General features: G+C 35.3%; 1 protein-coding gene across 1 annotated transcript in view; it reads right to left on the bottom strand.

Moving 5' to 3' along the window:
• The window catches only part of SCFD1 (sec1 family domain containing 1), a 49,894-nt gene that overhangs the window by 13,576 nt on the left and 17,684 nt on the right, over positions 1-18,634 (bottom strand). The window contains exons 11-19 of the mRNA XM_030948902.1: positions 15,939-16,078; positions 14,790-14,880; positions 14,360-14,433; positions 13,729-13,810; positions 6,745-6,841; positions 3,391-3,461; positions 2,428-2,507; positions 1,815-1,877; positions 711-786 (exon numbers count right to left, since the gene is read on the bottom strand). Coding sequence (XP_030804762.1) covers positions 711-786; positions 1,815-1,877; positions 2,428-2,507; positions 3,391-3,461; positions 6,745-6,841; positions 13,729-13,810; positions 14,360-14,433; positions 14,790-14,880; positions 15,939-16,078 — 774 coding nt within the window. The remainder of the gene's footprint in view (positions 1-710; positions 787-1,814; positions 1,878-2,427; positions 2,508-3,390; positions 3,462-6,744; positions 6,842-13,728; positions 13,811-14,359; positions 14,434-14,789; positions 14,881-15,938; positions 16,079-18,634) is intronic.

The raw sequence follows: 18,634 nt of genomic DNA, 5'->3' as shown, positions 1-18,634 counted from the left end.
TTTATTTACTGCCATCTGATGAAATTACATATTGGGAAAATAATGTATCCTCTGTAGAGAAGGAGGTTGCTGAGAACCACAATTCAACATTCCAGCTACAAGTTAATACAACCAGTTTCTTTTTTTTTTGTTGTTTGTTTTCTTTGGGAGGATGTATATTTACATGCAAGTTATGCTCAGAAATATTTTACAAAGTTAAGTGAATATTTGAAGGTGGTCATATCATTATGAACATATTTGCATTTTCATGCACATTACAAGATTATGGTTGCTGTACATTACACTCACATGGGAAAAAAGGAAAGGTCTGAATTGTAAGTAAACAGAGAACTAACACTTTCAGCCTTTTAATCACTCTAAAATAGATTAACCTAATGCATGTAGTTCTAAGTAAAGGTACAGAGAGTTATATTTTTTTTGTTTATTGTTTGAAGGTCTAGTTTACTTTGAGTATTCCACAGCTGTTCTTTTCATAATTTTGAAATCACTCCTAATTGCTACAAAGAGGTCTTCAAAGAAAATGTGAATTATTCATTACTTATTTGATATCTGGAAGTTACAAAGGGATAGATCTATCCATAAGCAGAGATTTATGTTTACTTTTTTCACTGTACAACGAATTTTATTAATATGACAAAGGTACCGAAATTTGTTTTTCCAAATGTTCACAATACTCATGATAGACTTTCTAATTGATTTTTTAAACTTACTTGTTGCTTCAGTACCAAGTTCTTCACTCCCTCCATTACAAACTGTGATCCTGTATTCATAACACGTGAAAACAGACTGAAAAAACAAAATAAAGATGATGTATAAGATCTTTTTGTTTTTCATTTGTATTCTTAAGCTTTATACTGACGTCCAATTCACAATGAAGTCAATAGGACCTAAGTACCAAGTAATTGGTACTAAGTACCAAGTAATTTTATGACAAGTTTGTCATAAAATACATTCTTCAAATCACATGGCAATCAAGTATATGGGAATACACTTGTAATCTACCAGATAGATCCTCACCTATCAATGGGGGCTTTGGATTTAACCCACTGAGCAGTTTATTTTACAACTTCAGTAATGTAAGGATTTGAGTGCTCCTTTCAAGTGGGTATCCCAATGACCAGGGTTAAGATAGAGGCTGAGCATCTCCAACAACCCAAAGAGCAATGTTCCCAAGTGAAACAGCACCAGAATTCTCTCTAACCATACTGTGTCACAGATTCCTCACAACAGTGACAGGGTATTGCTGGTAATGAGGACTGAAACCCCCTGAAGAATGGGAAGAGCCTAGTCTTATATCCTTACTGGATATATGTAACTTTAGCACAGTAATTTTTTTTCTCGTGCCTTGAAATAAATAACTACACCTTTCAACAAGTCAGACACCCAGTCCAGGACATTCCAGTGTGTTCTTGCACCCCTGACAGTCTCCAAACCCAGGAGAGAAATTATTTTGAATATACAGGGCTGTTTTTATCTTCTGTCACTGACTACTTAGGGCTCAAAGTGAAAGCTGCCACAGACCCAGTTCCTGCTGCTGAATTCCTCTCCTGTGAGAGTGCATTTAATGTGCAGGTGCAGAGAGCACTGTATTAAGATAGTTTGTGAATTTAGTCCCAGATCCTTTTATTTTCCTCTCTGTGTGTACTATGCACTGTTAAGGGGAGATGAGTGCTTGTAATTGTCTGTAACTTAAAAATTTTACAAATAGGGAGATGTTTTGTTCTGGGCCTTGTATAATGCTAACCACACTTTCAGCACTACTAAAATAGGATAAAAGAACCCAAAGGTTTACAAAAAATTAATCAAAAGCATACCCCAAAGGTTTAGGTGTAGCGTTTCCATAGCTGGTTGGAGCTGAAGCCATCTTAGTGAAAGCTCTGTGAAAGCAAGGATAGAAATCAAATATTTATCTAAGGCACATACTTCTGTAGAATGTTCCACTCTAGTCATCTGAAAGTGAAAAAACTCCTGCATTTTGAACTCTTTCAGAAAGTAACTATTTATTACATGCATCCCTCTTGCCTACAAATACAATAGGAATTAGATTTTATAGTTAAAGACAAGTATTTCATTTAAATACCATGTAAAACTACAATAACTGATATCCAGCATGACTCCCTGGTATGAACTAAAAAAACTTTGGGGTCTGAACTAGCACAGCTTTTCAATTAATTCAGTAAGTTGTTTCTGTCCTGGATCATTAAGGGCACTACTACATGTCATATTCTACAGTGTTCTGGCACTACTGGAGCTTAGTTTTGAAATAAGATTTGCATGTATTACCAGAACAATAACAGTAAAAACTTATACCAAATGAATATTTAAGGATAATTTACAATTTAAGAGAAATAACACATAATTCCTGAATACAATGCTGGGTTCTCTATTGACCAGTTAGCTTCATGGGAGAAAAAAGAATTTACTTACTTCCATTGTTTTATGTAGCTCAAAGGAGCAAGATTACAACCTGCATCCATCAATGCTTTTTTATACTGCTCCAAGTCAATCTGAAATCATAAAGTGGAGAATTATAAAAGGTTGAAGCTACTCTTAACTCCATGTACAAAGACAAGATATCCTTATCTAAATATTAAATAAGTAGTGCAAAGTTATAGCATTGACCCAACTTAAAAAGTAATTATGATTCTTAACCTAATTTCCTACCAAGTAGAGAAATGCAACTTGAAATTAAATTTGCCATGAGCAGATCCCATTAAAATGAACAGTATTTGTGGAATTAAATCCTGTGTACTTTCAGATATGGAACAATCTTTATACAAGCACCAACAGAATGCTGGTTTCTGTACAATGTCAAAACAGTAAATAATAAACAAAGAGAAGCTAATATACATTAATACAAATACTTTCTATTTGCCTAACCAAAACATTTTTTCCATCAGATAATGTTTCTATACTGTAAGAATTTCCCTTGAAATTAATCATCCTAAGTTCAAAAGAAATATGAAGAAATTGTTTCCTGAATTACTGAGATATTGGCAGAGGCATTTCTCCTTCATTCTCCTGCTAGTCAACTGACTCAATAATTCTTGAACACATGAAGATGAAGTGAAATGAGTCATATTTTCGTTTTGCTTCACCTACTTCTTTGAGTAGTGCAGCAGAGTAATAGAAAGCATTCTAAGATGTGTCTTGCAGTAGCTTTGATCTAAATATTTCACAATGTAATACTCCTTCTCTACTAGTCATTCATATTCTTTGAAATGGTGGCTAAAGCTTTCTGAGCAGATTTCCTGGCAATAAGGCAAAATTTATTTAAAGTTTTAGAACTTCCTGGGCATTTCATACTTCCCTAGAAATATCTACTTAGTGCTGAAATGAAAATCCTTTGTGGTAGAATCTGGTGTTGGAAGCTGTAAAGAACATAGGTACCTCTGAAGGTGCCTGAGCTGAGCTTATGTAATAGATGAGAAATAATCGCATTTTATCTTCAGGAGTTCCTGCTGCAGTAAGAAAGAAAAAAAAAAAGAATTATAAACTACAATTGTAACTATGCTACTACATTAACTGCTCTTCAGCAGCCATACATATGTACATGCAGATCTTTAGTTATGACAATAAATGTTATTGATAACCATGGCCTTCTTCAATGTGTATAATGGCAGAAAGACATACGACAATTTTTTTAAGAGTTGGGTTAGATGTGCTCATTCTTTCTGCAAGTTTTACACTTCCCCTTTTTGTCTGTAGAAAATATTATTCTTCATATAACATACTAAATAAATTATGTAGAGAAATTAGGACTTATTTTATGTGGAGATTGCAAATGTTATCTGGAAGTAGGTCCATGAAAAAGCAGACTAAAGAAAACTCATAGAAGTAAAAGCCACAGCATAATACTTTTTAGCTCTACAACTTGCTTACACAGTTCTATGGTTCACTGTACTGAAATACTTGAGGACTGCAAAAGCACTTATATGAACCTCTGGTCAGGAAAAAAACCCCTGAACTTCCACCTTGCCTTCAGAAAGGATTTCAGCTCCTAAATCCTCTTTTGTTGGAGAAAAACACTTCCCATTCTTGGGAAGCATTAATCATAGGCAATCAAAATTCATCTCTCCAGATCAAAAGGTTGATGTAGCTATTACTTAGACTATAAACTATTATATCAGATTTTGAACACCATATTTTCTATTTTTCTAGATGAGAATCACTGTTAGTAAAGACAATAGTTTCAAATGAAGTTTTCAGAAGAACAACTTCTCAAAATAAACATTTCAAATTAAAATGCATTATAAAAGCCTGATACGTTCAGTACAATATTTTACAAGACTGCACTTTCTTGTATTTGCAGGTAAGAAAATGACTTTCTTTTCTGTTTTTCTTTTTCTGTATTGTTTGTTTTGGGTTGTTTTCCCCTACTATGGAATGTGGATTATGTCAGCAGGATACCATCTGACCTAATCTGCAACTTTTATTTGTAAGTGAGCATATATTTAGTCTGGCAGAAGTTAAGAGTAAGCACTGTCATAATGAGCATTTATGACTTGGTACAATCTTCTCAAAGTAGGTTTTACTAACCTTTACTGAAGACCAGTAAGTCGTAAGATCAAGAACTGAAGAAACTTTGTATTATCAATATCAAAAGCCAGCTTTCAAGGTAGAGATCCACTTGGAACTCACTTGGGCAATAAAAGCTGTGATAAACAGCTGTAAGACTCAGGTGAATTGCCTGTCAAATATTCACTACATTTTCTAGACTACGATCTGTGACAGCACAGAGAGGCAAACTGCTCAATATTCTGAAGAAAACCTAACTTGGCAAACCTAGAATGGACCAATTTTATATTAAGTTGAAAAACCAGCAGACAGCCCCTAGCTCCCATTTTATCCCTCCTCCAGGGTATGGTAATACCCACTGAAGTGGGAGGCAGCTAATAGTCCTGAGTGGTAGATGAGAACAACACAGTAACAAATGGGAGGCTGAAGCCTGCAGCTGTTAAGTGGTCACATCTAAGTGCTTTCATCAAGAGCTCTGCAGATCCCATCGTCCACAAGACAAATATCCCCACACATAATGCCAATAAATAATCCACCAGAAGCACAGGAAGATTTGAAGTATTATTCCTTAAAAATGTTTTTTGATGGTATTTCTCAGTGAATCACACAATATGAGGCTGGACAGTTTAACAAGACAGCATGCCTGAAAATAATCACTGTGGTTTAACTTAAATCTTTTTCTTACATAAACTTAAACCTAGACAATGAATATAAAATGCTAACGTAATACTGTGAAAACCTAGCTTATGAATACTTAGCTTATGAAGAAAAACTCTAGCTTGTGAATCTAATCTTTCTCTTGCATAAAACCCAGGAACCTTGCCAATAGGAATGTTGGTAAGATACATCAGGCTTGGAAAACAATTTGCTCTACACTGAACTCTAAAATGGCATAGAAAATGTGGATTCAAGTAAAAAGTAATTGTATTGATGCTTAACAAAAGTACAGATTATACATATTCTTATTAGCTTCAAATAAAAAAATGAATGTACTGAATTACAGATTGACGTTTGACATTAGATTTTCTGAAAGCTTATTAGTTTCTAGACTTGACCTATTATGAGATCTTTAAAATTTTAGCTCAGATTTCTACCAACTGTGCACTATTTCTCCTACTGCCCTTTGATTATATAGCATGGACACTATTAAAAGATTTTTGGAGAATGTCAGCAGGATGTATATACACTCTTTCTATAAATATGAATCATTACACAAACATTATACAAGCAGGCATTAAGCTCAGTAGGTAGCTGTAAGACTACACACATAATCATGCAGTAACGTTTTCTTGAAAAGCACGCTGGAAAAAAAGCAGGAACCCTGGGTCTCTAAATGCTTGAGGTTTGCCAACATAATTGCCAGTATGCAGACAAGTCAAGATCTTAATTTAAGTTTTAAAATTTTGCTGTGCACGTTATTTTCTTCCAGCCAGCTGGTATCAGGTCATACTGAAATCTGTCAGTGTTTTGACACACATCAGGCTGTGACAGATTGAAAGAAGAATTGATGCTGGAATAGTACAAAAAGCTGAGAAGTCATTTGGGTCAGCCTTTCAGAGAAAGACCCCCAGCGACTCCTGGTAACAGAGAACCCGAGCACCCCTGGTGTGCAATGCTCTGATATGTATGACCCCTCTCTGACACAGAAGCTGGAATGCACTGCTTGTGCTCTTACATGATCAAAACAGACATGGCACAGCTGAATCAGCACATGCAAAGCTCCAGGTTGAGTCCCAGTGAACTGGCCAGTTTACATCTTGTGTCTCTTCTCTCCACTTGTCCCATTCATCTCTCTCCTCACACAAACAGGAGCCACCTACATTACAGTCCCTTGATCTGATCAAATTCTATGATGTTTTCATTGTGTTCGTGAGGTATGTCTATGTTATAAAACGTGCAGTAGGATTTAAAGAATTAGTATTGTTCAGACCACAGAATGCCATGCTACACTACTAAATACTGCAAAAGCACGAAAATTAAAATATAGTGACCTTCAAAAAAAAAGAGGTTAGGGTAGGATTTTGGTAGAGCTGCAGAAGTAGCTAATGTTTCGGATATTACTTAACTGAAGCATTAAACTCTCTAGACTGCTACTGAAGATCAATCAAAAACTGTCTTTACAAATCTCGCACAGGTTGCTATTTACCAACGTTGAAATCCAAGCAGGTATAGATTTATTGGCTAGCTTAACAAATTTTATACCAAGTTCAGATTTAAAGTACTCACCATCTGGGTCAGAAATCATGTCCAGAAGAGATTTATCCAGAGTGGATTTGCTCATTATTTTTTCCTCATATTCAAAATACACATCCAGCTTTCGACTCTGTTTAAGAGTAAGTGTTAGGGTTAACATCTTAAAATTGTGAAAGAATATTTAGTTTCTCTTTCAAGAGGTATGCAGTTTAAGTTATAAATACAGTTTTAAAAAATTTATTTTTAAATAAATTATCAGTAAAAGTAACTAATGCTTGCATTATAATATGCTTTTATTAACTCTCAGAAAGTTGATGTGTATTTAATAATCATACTGAAAGTGAAAAAGCAAGTTAAGCAAGGGGTGTCTGCTATGAATATTGAACTGGAAGAGAAGCTTTGTTTTCAACCATGGCTTTGCCACAGCTGAAAACTATATGCCATTATACACATTGCTATGGTGTAAAAAGAAAAAATAATGGTCAAGTGAATATTATGTCCAATTTATTCTGAACCTCCAGGCTCCCAGACCACAAGACAATTATTCAATGCAGATAAATATGGGAAATTCCTTTATACATTAAGGCGTCATCCTGAAGAAACGTTTGCAACTGCCAGCTTGGGCTGGTACGGAAATACTACCTCAGATCAAAGGCTTGCCATAATTCACTCACACCAAAGATGGAGAAGTTTATAATTAGATTATCTTGTTGACACCAGAAAACAAGTCTCTCATTATACAATGACACATCTAGATGTTGAGAAAATCCTTTTTAGGGAGGATGGCACAGGGACTATACAAAATTATTGAGGCAAAAGCTTTATGGAAGACATCGCATGGCCATGCAAGTAAATGACTGCATTGCAGCACATCTGCACAAACAGATAAGTTTTGCACTTATTGATCGTGATCTTACAAGCTAAAAATAGAAAAATGCACTCCAGAACTTATTTTAAAACATTCCATTACAATGCAGATCATTATGTGTGTTTGAACATTAAAATGTAGCATCACAACCAATGTTACAGCTACTCAGCTTACAAAACCTTAGTGTCTGGTAACTAACTAAATCCTGATGTTTGAACACATTCAGCCATGTATTGGCTCCAACAGGAGACTGGCAGAGTGGATCTCCATCTTGCTGCTTTGGAAGTGTGTCAGGTCCACACCATTGCTGCTGTGAGACTGAAATGATAATGCCAGAGTGAGCAAGAGTCACCTTGCTTTTCTTGAGTTAAATGATTTGAGAATTTTTGCCTGATAATGCCAAACTGCTATGGCATATTTTATTCAGTGCAGTAGTAGTTGTAATGACAGGACATAAAAACTTTGGAAGTCTGGTTTTCACATATTCCTGAAATCTACTAAAATTATTCCTGAGATCACAAATAAAAAAATTAATTTCAAGAAAGTTATTTTACCATCTCTCAAAAAAAAAAGGTGCTTCTCTAGCATAAGGCTATCAGGATATTTCACCTGCTGAGTACTGTAAGTTCCTCAAAAAAAGAGCTAGAGAAGAGAAAGCAAAGTAAAAAAGATATGAATTACAAGAATATTTTTATATTGAAAGCATATGGTGATTAGCTTATGATGCAGGTAGCTATACAATGCTTCAATTTCTCAGTCACCACTTACTGAACTCCTTGAGAAGAGCAGTTACTTGCAAAGCAACAACTTAATTTAACGCTTTTGTGAATGCTTGCAATTATAGCTTATAAAGTAAATTACCATGAAGAGCACTCAGACATGACCCCCTGCTACTTTTAGGGGCAGAAGAATGTCTTCTGTTGATTGTTATAGTGACTATGACTACATAGAAGATGCATGAAATGAGGAAAAAAAAAAGGACTTGAGCTTCTTTCAAGCTATATTTACCTTGAGTTTATGTTAAAAGAGCAGTATGAAGTCTGAATAGAACCCAGCTACCACCCTTTTTCCAAGACCTTACATCACATGCAATTTGGTATCTGGTAAACCATGTGAGACCTCAATTCTACAGTGCCTTGGAGATTTTCTGTGTTACAGTTTCCTTAATTCTCTCTATAGACATAAAGCAATTGCAAAGAAACTAATACAAATTTTTAAGTATTTCCATTACATTCACTTGCTTTTTGTATTTCATCTACATTAGTATCTTGTTATGTGAGGCTAAATTCAATGATTTTAAGTTTAAAGTATTTTTCCCCAACAAAAGGCATCTAATAAAAAAGGGATTGTCTTGAAATGTGGAAACTTGATCTTATAAAGTTAAATATATTACTGTTGAATTTGGCAAAGCCCATATTATCTTAGCTGCTGATCTGTTTACGAGAAATTGATTCAAATGGCATGTAAAAATGTACAACATAAAAAGATTCACTGATTCTCTGTATTTGTTTACAGATCAACTTCTAAATAAAATTTTGTAATTCAAACATCAATTTCAAGAACAGACTGACAATTGTTAACTTACTTGGAGCACAGGATAGGTAAAATTCTTCTCAGCCATGTGCAACTTTATGACTGTTTGACTATGGCTGCTGAACAAAACAGATTACCAGCAGCAAAAAAAATTCACTGGTTGCATATATGTGCTATACTTTGAGCCTAAACTGAAACATTAATGATACATGTACACTCACTCTCCAAAAATTTCCCAGAATTACTGCTGAAGTGTGAACTCAGTACTCTTTGGGGGAAAACCCCCCAACTGAAAATCCCAAAACTTCAGGTCCATGTGGTTTTTTTCTATCCATTGTCTATTTTTTTTTCTATCCACAATAGGGACATCAGAGGTAAGCAGCAATGTAAAACTTTTGAGACTCTGTCTGATGTGACAAACTAAAGAGATGGATCAATGTGGTAAGTCTGTTCAGCTGCTTCTTCACTAGATAACTAATGAAAGTTACTAGCAAAGATCTAATTAGGGCAATATTTTTCTTATACCTGTTTGCTAGGAATTGGATGGACACCTAATCAAATTTCATATGGGTTACTGAATAGCCTTAAACACTACTAGTTACCTTTTGATAGATATCCCAGATATGCCACATCAACGAGACAGTTCTCGAAGAGCCAACTTGTCTAAGAGGTGCTGATAAGAGCAGATGTCCCATTTAATTTAAATAAGTGCAATTTTGCCCACTCAATGGCTAACTCACAGGCATGCCAAGAGGAAAAGCTGGGGAATAGGAGCTAAACAATCCTGTAGATTCAATAAAAAACACAGCAAAGAATATGTTCTTATGGGTGCCAAACTGGCAAGCAATGTGAAGAAAATCAATAATAATAAAAATAATAAAATAAAGATGCATTTACTTTTACAGTTATTCCTTTTCTGCCTCTTGCTCTTGACTTTCTATTATGACATCTTGTTCCACACTAATCTCATTCAAGAGACCTCTCTGGCTGCCCCTTCAGAAACAGGATCCTACATTGCAGTTAAAGTGCCACACTTCAGCTTGCTTTTAAAAAAAATACATTTGTGAAAGTTTTCAACTTATCATCCTTAGAGATAGGCTGTTTGTAAGCCAAAACTTATTTTAGGGAAAATTACTGAAGTGCATGGGAAAGTCTACTTGAGCACTGTACTCCAAAATGAACACAATTCTTTTTAAAGCAAGTAAGTGGAGGCAGGACTCATTAAAATCTCTTAGAGGGTAATTTTTGTAGAGACTTGCTGGAAACGCTTCTATCCTCTTTACACTACAAAAGTTCTTAATTTTAAATATGCAGAAGAGAGAAGACATTTTTCTAAGAAACTATCTGAGGTCTTTTTTAAAGATGCTGACAGAGAAAGACCAGAAATAACTGTCTCCAGAATGAGGGAGGCTGGTCAGGTAATTATAGTGTGCTGCTATGGAGAGGAAGAGAAACTCTGGAAGAAGGCTGGGAGGGGCAGACACAGCCAATTCCTTTTCACTGAACTGCACAGAATGATGACTGGAGGGTCACTGTAACTGAACTCAGAAAAAGCTGTTGTAACTAGAAGGTTAATGAATTATCAGTTCTGAACTACAGAAAAACAGCCTGGCCCACTATGACGTACATATTTCACAAACACATACCACATGGTGTAAGACCAAAACGTAACCTTATTTAAGACAGAGTACTTAAAATAGTGAAATTCCTTTAAAAATATGAATTTGAAAAGCTGAAAGGCTACTGTCAATCCCAATTAAGTGAATCCCAATTAAGAGATCATTCAAAGTATCAGACCTTGAGATCAAGCAGAAGTAGAGACACATAATAAAACCATGTAGGAATTTTAAAAATAACTTAAGCCAAATACAAGTAATTTAAGACAGACAACAATACATATAAAAATCTGCCGCTTAAATTCACATCTGTAGAATTCTAGCAAGAGATTATCTAATCTACCCCCCCAACCACCATTTTACAAAAGTACATGTGTGCATCTTTATATTTATGACTTAACATACATCAGTAATTCTATTCATATTATAATGACATGCAAACATATGCATTACTTGAAACTTTAAAGCAGCTACATAGGCAACTCTAGCTCTAAATCTGTTATCTGTTGGGTCCAGACCTTCAGTCACCAGCTTCAGCAGAGGAAAAAACCAATAAATGCAAAACAAGGATGCATTTGTTCTAAGCACTGACAATAAATACTTGATGGCTCGCTTCATGAAAAAGTGATGCATACTTTCCATTATTTCACTAAATCTTAAGCCAAAAAACTGCCAGGACCCGTAAGTATTTGATTAATTTCTGGTTTCCTCTTGCTGTGTCTTAGAAAATGATCCAAGAGAATGTGGAAAGCAGCTGTAAACTGAACATTAAAGTATAACCACAAGAAAAATTTAGTTCACTTAGTATATCTAAAGCAGATCTTGTTGCATTCTTTGCATAGAACCTTATATAGATAGTGAAGAAAAATGCTCAAATAATTAATATCGTAAAATCCCATAATGGATAATGCAAATAGTCTATTTTAAAGTATGAATGCACTTCCTGATTATTTTAGAAGTGAAAATACAGTAACCTGAAGAAGAGCATGGCGTCCCACTAGCTCCTCATGACCTTAGCACTTACTTGCAAAAAAGAATCAGCCTTATCCTAATCTGGTTTCATTATATAACTGTGTATAAAACCTCTTAATCACAGAGTCAATGTCTCATCAGAATTTCTTTTAAAAGTACTGGATGAGACACTGCCCTTTTTGAGAGTATTTTTGAGGAATCCATTAGGTAGCATAATGTCCTGTCTAGTAAAATTCTACAGCTCAAGATTGAAAGATACGTTTTCTAACATTGGAGGGTGAAAAAAGAGGAGAAAACGGTCATAAGAAAGCAGGTGGAATAAACTTTACATTGATTCAGTTAAAAGGCTTTGCCATAAGCAAATTTCAATAGAAAAAATGTGTCTGTCTGCATTAGTTTAAGGCAGTTTCCTAAATATCTGGAGATGAACTGATGCTTTCTAAATCAAAAGAAAAGATGATGGAGATGTACATATCAATATATTGAAGAAACTGCATGGCCATTTGTCTCACAATTTTCTTTGACATTTATACAATAAGAAGGTAAAGAGCCTGAGCACTTTGCAGTACCAGAATTAAGAATGGTGGAGGAATGGACCACCACTGCTAAGCCACTCCCTAATAGCAACTTCCCTATCAGAGCAGCAAGCCAAGAGCTGGCTGAGTGCCCAGATAAGGCAATTCCTTCCACCTCCAGGTAATCAAGTGTGTTGCTATCATTTAATGCATCTGACTCCAGCTCACTGCCAATAGGATACTGGAAAGCCAAACTGATGTAACTGCCATTCTACATCTTGCTCTGAAACTTGCTTTCCAACCAACAAATCCTATATAGAATACTATTGGTCTAGGCCTGACATTATCATGCCAGTATCTTTCCTGGAAAAGTGAATTTACAGTCAAGGCATCAAAATATTAATATTGTTGACTTCAAGACTTCAATTCTGACAATTTAAAAGCAGTACTTTAATACCACTGAAAAAACTTCAATTTTTTTCAGTGGTATTAAAGTACTGCTTTTAAATTGTCAGATATGAAAACTGACCTACCTAATAGTGTAAAAGCCCATATACTAGCCCCTACAGTAATGAGCTAAGCACAGACACTTACCTCTTCTCCAACTTTATAAATATGTAAAATGAATTTATTAATTTAATTGCAGAATTAATCCCTTGTTCATATGGAGTACTTAAAAAAATCAGTAGCAATAATAACTGAGGACAGATCTTACATTCTTTACAAATGTTAAAGCTAGCTTCAAAACACATTGCCTTCCAAGAATTTTAAGTAGCTTGGGGTAAAACTCTCTAATTACTGATTTTCAGTGAGACTTGGTGTTTGAAACACCTTCCAAAACTGAAAAGAATTTCAGCGTTTCTGAAAGCCTCATCTACAATTTCTGTTTTCATGCTGTGAAAACAAATCCATTTTCCAAGTTATCCTGGCAGTAACCAGGGCCTTCACTTGACATGAATCCCTCTGCAAGGTCTCTGACAAAAGCAGCAGACTTAAAACAGGAAAGATAAACTCCCTTGTGAAGTTCTTAAATTATGCACAAGACATCTAACACAGACCCTGCTGGAAAGACCACTTCAGTAAGTTGCATCATTATTGCCACATCACTGGGTATCAGTTTTGCTGGTGAGCAGTCAACAGTGCCCTTCTGACAAACACATACAGAACAGAAGATTGCTTACACTGAAGTAATGAATTTGCCATGAATTGCCAAAATACTACCATCATAAACTTATTTTTTGAAAGACTTCAACCAAACGCTTGTGGCCACCATTAAAAAAATGAGAATATACTAGTAAATTCTGATAAGAAAAGTACCTTTGTTCTTTGCTTTCCATGCAGAGGCATTCAAAATTCATTCTCTCTTACCCTTCAACTAAGTAATGCTACACAGTGAATTCTGAAAAAGTAGCACCATTGAGAAGGCTCATTTTCTTATCTTCACTGCCCCAAATATATTCCTTAAGTTAAGGAGTACTACTGACAGAAAACTCAAGTTAGAGAGCAATTGTACCTTTATGTGCTCCAAAACGGCTGTTGCAACATTTGTATGAAGATCAATGAGCCTCTTCTTTTCCAGAAGTTCTGGAAGAGAGCTGAAGAGATTAAATACAAACTAACCTGCTGATTTGCACTGTTAGTGGAACTGTGCACTGTATACAGTAGGCACTAAAACATTTATAGAATAATAGAACGGTCTGGGTTGGAAAGGACCTTTAAAAGCTATTAAAATCTAATATTACAGGATAGGGTTGGAACTAAAAAATGACAACATATTGATGTAATGATTCTCCTAAGCATACCTGAAGAAGGGGATTTCACTATTTTTTTTTTAATGAAAGAATGAAGAGGTTGGGGATTTTGGTGGAAGAGTGCAAGCAAATCTATGATGCACTTAGTTTACTTGTCTTTGCTGAGGAAAGACTCCAAAGTCAAACACATTGTGGAGGTTACATATGCAAGCACTGGTTTAGGACCCTGCATTTAACTCTATCAGAATTATAAAGCATTTAAAATATATTACAGAGCTGAACAGCCTCCATTTAAAGATATTTATTTCAAAGAATACTAGAAGTACAATAACAAAAAAATTAGAAATGGTTCGCAGATAATTAAACAACAATAATGCATTATTGACTACTTACCTGACAGCTGAAGTTAGCTTAGCTGTATTATCTGAAAGCATACTTATTGCTCCTTCATCCTCCCCTTCAATGCCCTGGGTTTTGAGGAAGGGTTTGAAAAGAGAAATAAAGATAGTCATAATAAATACAAATATCATGCATGCAGATAAAGTCAGTACATTTAGAATCTATTTTCTCATAATGGTATTAATGTCTGGATTGTGTTTTTCCGTTAGTATGGAAGTTATATAATTGCAACACCAATGAACAAGAAATTGAAACTTCTCATGAAATATACTGCTTCTAGTCCTACTTTTAAGATCATATCATGCCTAAAATTCAGCATGCAATACAAATTTTTGTCCATGGGATGACAAGGGCGGGCTAGGCATCTCTACAAGCCCTATTATGTGTTTTATTAGATAAAACACAAAAAGGTGATAAAACTTACCATGATACTTTTAAGTCTTTTGACTTCATCTTCCTGGGCTCTGTAAGATTCCAGTTCTTGCTGAACAGACTCAGCCACCTCTGGAAAAGGACTAATGCAATAGTCTGCATTAAGATCACTTAAATCAACCAACTGAAATACTAGAACCAGACAATAAAAACCTTTTTGGAAATAACAATACACAAATCAAGCAGCAGAATCAAATCAATGAAAATAATGACATCTTGACATAATGTAGGTTTACTTTAATTTTCTTACTGTAGGTTTACTTAAACTTTCTAAGATACATTCACTGCTTTCAATTATTTTATGTAGTTTTGGTAAAAACAATTTTGAGCTCTGTAACAAAGAAATAACAGACAATTATCATGGACAATGAATACTGGCAAAGATCATTCCTTATGTAGTGGTTTGATCCCGGTTGCATGCCAGTTGCTCACCAAGTGACTCCATCACTTCTCTCCTCAGCAAGACAGGGGAGAAAGCAAGGTAGAAAAACCCCCCAAAGTCATAGGTCAAGATACAGGTGGTTGAAAAAAAGGAAAGCTTATGTGTGAAAGCAAAGAAAAACTACAGGTTTTATTCTCTACTTCCCTCCAACAGAGGATCTCTGGCCATTTCCCAGGAAGCAGAGCTTCAGTAGGCAGAGCAGTTGCTCCAGAAGAAAAACATTTTTAAAAAATCCCACTGAATGCTGCACACTTCTCCTTTCTCTTGGCTTTTACTGCTGAACAGTGGAATGGAATGGAATGGTACAGTATGGTATGGAAAGGTATGGAGTATCTCTTTAGTCAGTTTGAGTGAGCTGTCCTGGTTATGCCCCCTTCCCAAGATCTTGCCCACTCTCAGCCTGCTGGTGGGGAGGAATGTTGGGGAGATAGTGCTGATGCTGTGGGAGCACTGCTCAGCAGTAGCCAAAACACTGGTGTGTTATTGACACCTTTCCGGCTACCAATGCAAAGCACAGCATTGTGAAGGTTGCTGTGGGGAATGAAGTTCATCTCAGCCAGACCCAGTACAGCTTACAAAGAAAGGCCCCCAAGATAGAAAAGATTTTCAAAGAAGCTTAAAACAGAACTGCCATATATGAAGTATACTTAGAGTTTATATTGACTAAATTAATACAAACTGTATACCTTTACAGCTTACCTGCCCTTATGCTTTTGCCAGAATTTATCAGATGTAGTTAAATCATAGGACTTCTTATTTTTTTTCTTAGGTCTTGCACCTGCTGGAGTGCTTTCTGTTCCTGCTGATTCTTCCAAGTTAACTCTATTCAAATGGAAATCCTAAAATAAAGAAGAACCTTATGCAAATATTTGACAATTTGTTTATTCAGTCTTTTATACTCAACAAAATATTTTCTAGAATATTTTGTAAAAATATTAACACAGCTATTTATTAGAAACTTCATAATAAGGTAGGAAACAGTTTACTACTTAACTAGATAATAACAACAGCAATATAAGGACTCCAAAATTACTCACAGTTACTGAACTGTGATCAGTTCAATACTAAACAAAACAGTGAATGTTACGCAAAGACATTTGATTATCTCATATGCAAGCACTCTTCTGACACTGAACTTTGAAGACCGTTTTCTGCATAGAAAATGAGTTGTTTAGCAAGGACTGTGCTCTAGCAACTCCCCAAAACTTCGAAGCAGAAAAGTATCTATGTTGGAGACAAAAGGTGTTTCTAAATCTGTTCACTTACATAGCTACAACATATGTATCAAAGCTGCCAAGAAGCTGATGACATCCGCAACAGGATTATGCAGCAAGAAGCCTATTTAGCCTCAGCTTCACAGCTCTTTCCCTCATTTTTTGAGCACTAGTAAAACAGCGAATGGATGATAAAGCAAAACTTTGCAACAAAGCTGCTATTTTTCCATATAGTTTTTCTTCTTCCACAGATGCATGAACATAGAAACTACACTGCTTTGCTAGAGGACACAATTATGCTCGCATCACCAACTGCTCCCTTTGGATCTTCTAGTTTTTTCCCCCACTGCCAAAGACTGCCCTGTATTTTCTGCCGCTTACCTATTCTCTCTGGTTTTCAACAAAGAGTATTAACAAGTATTCCACTTGCTGACATTGTCCTAGCTCTTTTCGAGGACATTTAAAGCTTCAAAGGTGCTCTTTGCTTGAGAAATAATGACAGAGTGAAATCTTCAATTACACAGAAACTGTTATGACCCTTTTAGAATAGATTTTTTTTTTCCAGAAATAAAACATCATTTTATTATTGTATACAGAAATTGATCACTGTGAGTGAAACTGACAAATAAAGTTTTAAAATGTTTCTAGCTATTCCTCGGCAGGGACTTAAATACTTCAAATGATCCATGCCAGAATAGAAACATAACCAAGTAGCTACTCAAAGGAAACACGTGCAGTTGAGGAGCACAAACCTCATCTTACGAGATGTATTTAATGTCTCAGCAAAAAAAATAGTATATTTCAAGTACACACATTTGATAAATACTTGAAGAAAAAAATTATTTTATAATTTATAATTTTATAATTATAGCTAAATTATATTTAGCGATAATTTTTAATAGAGATATATGTTTTGGATCATTTAACTCACCAGTAACCTGCGTTTTCAAGTTAGTTTTGGCATTTACAAGTTTTCCTAAGATAATTCTTATTGATTAGTGTTCTTCCTTTCAACCTCCCATTTTACCCTTATAAGGCCTTCTAATCATGGCTCCATGCCTCTAACTATTTTTCTGTAACCACTGATGAAAGGATTTTTATTCATAAATATAAATCCCTTCATGTAAGCATGTTTCTGTGTAGAAACAGCATGGTTATAATCTCAATGGATGCAGCACTCAACTTTGTGCCTGGGTAGTTCAACACTGCCCAGCATTCCTGGACTATTGTAAGTGAGACCTTAAACAAAACCCAGTTTGTTTGAAAGCATAGTTTACAAAATCAACATCTTGGTAACAATTTCATGGTTACAATTTATGGCGTCTTAGAAGACTACTGCAGTTATTTCATGAAATATTGCGCTCAGTATGTGAAGAGTTTGGCAAGCTTGCCTTCAAGGTAAGTAACTCGAATGGTTTTGAAATTAAACTTTTGCCCTTGTCATGGAACCACAGACCACTTGGTTACAATTTCATGAAAAAAATCCTATTCTGTGAACTTTTAAGATACAACATTTAACAGGTTAGTCCAGAGAAACTACAGAACTCTACTGATGCAGTAGAGATCCAATATCTCTGAGTAAGTCTTCCAGGGTTACTCCAATACCCCACCAGATTTGTAGCACTAGCTGTCCTCAGCTTCCAGTACATCTTTGATCACTGCATCCTGATGAACTGAAGTCCTATCCCAACTCATGCTTGAGGCCACCCAACACTAATTTAAAAAGAAACTTGTAGAAATTCACTACTTCTATCTGCAAGTCTCTACCCAGTTCAACACTTACTGGAGAAAACCTGGTGCAAACTGTGGTTTTTTCAGATACCCCTTTCCTAAAGAAATTAGGCCATAAATTGTTATTTGCAAAAAGCACTCTTAAGTTTAACAGGGAAGGATTTGTGATAATGAATTAATTACATAAAATAAAATTTACAAGTGCCCTAAAACGTTATATTAGTGCTGAAATATTTTCATCATAGCAACACAAGTTTCTAGACACTATGGATAACTATACAGTTCACCATCAACTCTGTATATCAACACATATGTGCATATTTCATGTATGCCTATAGCAGTCTCAATAATAAATCCAAACTAATTCTCAAAGACAGATATTGAAATTATTTTCACAATAACTCTCAGCACATAAAAAACCTCCAGATACTAATTACTCTTACTCTTTTT

The sequence above is a fragment of the Camarhynchus parvulus genome, chromosome 5, assembly GCF_901933205.1.
Source record: "Camarhynchus parvulus chromosome 5, STF_HiC, whole genome shotgun sequence".
NCBI lineage: Eukaryota > Metazoa > Chordata > Aves > Passeriformes > Thraupidae > Camarhynchus > Camarhynchus parvulus.
Note: the sequence above shows the minus strand (reverse complement) of the source record. Positions and strands in the feature narration are given on the sequence as shown.